The 3,167-nt window shown below is 36.8% G+C and overlaps 1 protein-coding gene across 1 annotated transcript in view; it reads right to left on the reverse strand.

Moving 5' to 3' along the window:
- The window catches only part of PPIL2 (peptidylprolyl isomerase like 2), a 152,828-nt gene that overhangs the window by 83,027 nt on the left and 66,634 nt on the right, over positions 1–3,167 (reverse strand). Inside the window, exon 12 of the mRNA XM_019506953.1 lies at positions 2,505–2,611. Coding sequence (XP_019362498.1) covers positions 2,505–2,611 — 107 coding nt within the window. The remainder of the gene's footprint in view (positions 1–2,504; positions 2,612–3,167) is intronic.

Raw genomic sequence — 3,167 nt, forward strand, 5'->3', positions numbered from 1 at the left:
TGGATTCGATGATCCTCCGGGGTCCCTTCCAGCCCAAATGCCTGTAAAATGTGTGAAATCTATAAGCCAGATCCTCAGATAAAACTGCATCTTCTCTGAGAAGAATAGCTGTAATCAACACAACCTCAGCAACCTAAAAATTACCTTTATCCAACAAGGATAAAGGCATAGTAACAGGTCCCTTCTTTGAATGAGCCATCCAAACACCTGAACAAACCTGCTACAACATGAAAAAAGAATCTCCACCAATCACACACCCTTAGTTGTCAGATGCCATCCCATACTTACCAATACATCTCTGCCATCACAACAATCAACACACCCCACAATGAAACCATCAGAATACATGGATCCAACATGTCAGTCACAAAATGTGATGCATTTACCTAATGCACCAAATGCTGTCGTGGAAACTATATGGGTAAAAGTAAACAAACACTACACTCCAAAATGAATCCTCATAGAAAAATGGTATGAGAGACACCAAATCGCAACCCCTCTTTAATGCTCTTATTTTTTTTACATAGTTAGGTTAGCTCTTTTAAGTGCCCTTCACTTGTTCTGTAGCTACTTCTGAGAACTTCTCTTTGCTCCACAGTTTACAGCCCTCTTCTGTGTCTTTAAATGACCATTTACACTTATATTTTGGAGCAGAACAAAAAGTTATTATTTTATCTAGTATTTAGCTTAGGCTGGATCTGCTTCTTTCCCAGACCAGAAGAATGGACTTCATGCCTGAAAGGATCTAGTACATATCTCTTCCAACTATACAGTTGGTTCAATAAAAGCTATCATCAAAGAACCTCTTGCTTCTTGCATATACCCATGACTATCATGACTATAACGCTCCAACCCTACTAGTTTCATGGCAGTCACTAGAAGCAACCACTAGAATAAACTTGCAAAAGCAGGCAGCTTAACATACTGTAAGTAGTTCTATTGAAACTAATGGGTCTATTCATGGTGCATAGAGATAAATACACAGTAAACTTTTCCATGACTGGGGAATATATGTTTGTACAATGCCTAGAACGTAGTGCCCAGATCAGTTATAAACATTACCACTACTGTTTCATTTTGACGGTATGATACATTCAGCAATTATGTACTGACTAGGCAGTACAGGACATTTCCATGAGATCCCTGGTGCACATACCTAAATACACTTCATGAGCACCTTGCAAAAGCTCAGGTTTTTCCCAGCTTATTTAGATGGAGCAGCTTTCACTAAGGGTAGTACTGCAAATTTCAGTAGGACAACTTGTGGTGTCAGATTCCATTCATGTCTGGGAAAATTTGCTCTCTAAACTGTTTTGGGTTTTTTTTTGGTTCAAAGGGCTTCTCTGCTGGGGAAGCCTGAAATCTTCATAAGCCAGAAATCTTCATAAGCCAAACAGTTGCACTGAGAGACAACTACAAGCTCAGCTCATGAAAGTGGACATTATAAACAGTGTAAACAAAACAGCTGTGTAGCTGTGAAGCTCTTAGTAAAATTCAAACTTAATAAGACTGGATTTTTTTTATTTTTTTTCTTTTCCCTTAAAAAGGCTAAGAGATCTGAAAAACACTATTAATGCAGTCCTCCAGTTACAAGTTAAATCAATTTGGAAATGCAAAAGCTGAGGTTCTAGCAGCAATGTTAATGCATTCTATACCTATATATTACTTCCTATGCTTGTTTACCTGATTAAATGTGTTATATATTATCACTTCCATCAGCTCCATTCTGCAGGATGTTTATTACAGTAGAGTTAGCAATGTGATAAGAATTTTCATTTTTACATTTCATGATTTTATCATTTCAGTCATACAGCTTAAATGATGCCGTTTTCCATATTAAATAATGAAATAAAGACAAACATGGAATTTTCATTTGAAGAACTCAGTGCTTTATAAAAAGCTGGCAGTAATTACTGTAACCTTAGAGGTCAAACATCTTGACTGAGGCATACACACAGAGCCAGTGGCAGAGTTAAATTTATAAACCAAGTCTCTCAAATTCCATTTTTTCTTAAAGGGGAGTTGGTCTGTTCAAAATTAGGAAAAGGAGGAATACTTAAGTCAGTCTTTCTTTTAAGATGTGCTTCATGTTATGAAAGTTTCAGACCCTCTGTTTAACTGCAGTGCTTATAGCTTTGCTTTTATTATTTTATTTTTGTACCACCTCTAACACTACAATTTTTACCCACTGTTTATCTTTCTTGGTTTCTGGAGATGACTAATACAGATGTAAATGTCTCCTTGCAGGACCAATCAGCAGGAACAGTTCTTCCCTCTCAAGTCTCTCAGAATCTCTTACTATGTCTTGTTTAGAAGTAAAAGAAAACCCCAAATGAACTGATACTAACAAACAGAACACACACCAAACATCACTGAACACCAATTACATTTCTTTCATCTATTATGACAATATATAGTCTCCACTGTTTGAGTATTTCGAGTACGCACAGCTATGCTAAGATAAGTTACACTGGACTATTAAAAATCTATATTGCATACTGTACCATGTCACAGTGCAGCTCCAGGTTCAGGTCTCCTTTATTGGTGTGCAGCCGTATATAACCTTTCTTTTTCACATACTGGTACCGCACAACATCCTCATCAATGGCAGCTGCCCCAAAGCAAAGCCAAATATTAGCAGTCTTGAAATTTATTCATTTGCATTTAGATGTCATCTGCAAACAAATTACCGGACAATGCTAGATGACTTTCTTTCCTAATGATTTAAGACCTTCAGATATCATAAGTTCATACTAACCCTTACACATTATAATTTTTATTCTAGAAAGTCCCCAACTTGGCTAGGGTCAACAGGGTGACCTGTATTTTTAAGCCAGGTAACATTCAACAGTATATCCTGTAATTTTCCAACAGTGTCTAAAATTCATGGGAATTATTCTGAAATGAAACTGCTTATTGCCAAACTTAGAACCTATGCAGGTAGTCATCAGCCAACCACAAATTGTTGCGAGCTGAGGATATAAACAGTTTTGAACCAAAGGAGCAAGTCATCCATTACTGAGCAAGTCATGTAGAGGATCACTCTTGGAGATTTCCAGTTCATTTGTGTTAAAGCAGCTCCATTCCTAACAATTTTCCTATGTATTCAAAAATCTATCTTCAAATCTTTAAATAATAAAAAGAGGGAAAGATCCAGGAAATCCCAT

Source organism: Gavialis gangeticus, unplaced genomic scaffold (genome assembly GCF_001723915.1).
Source record: "Gavialis gangeticus isolate Ggan-Ray unplaced genomic scaffold, GavGan_comp1, whole genome shotgun sequence".
NCBI lineage: Eukaryota > Metazoa > Chordata > Crocodylia > Gavialidae > Gavialis > Gavialis gangeticus.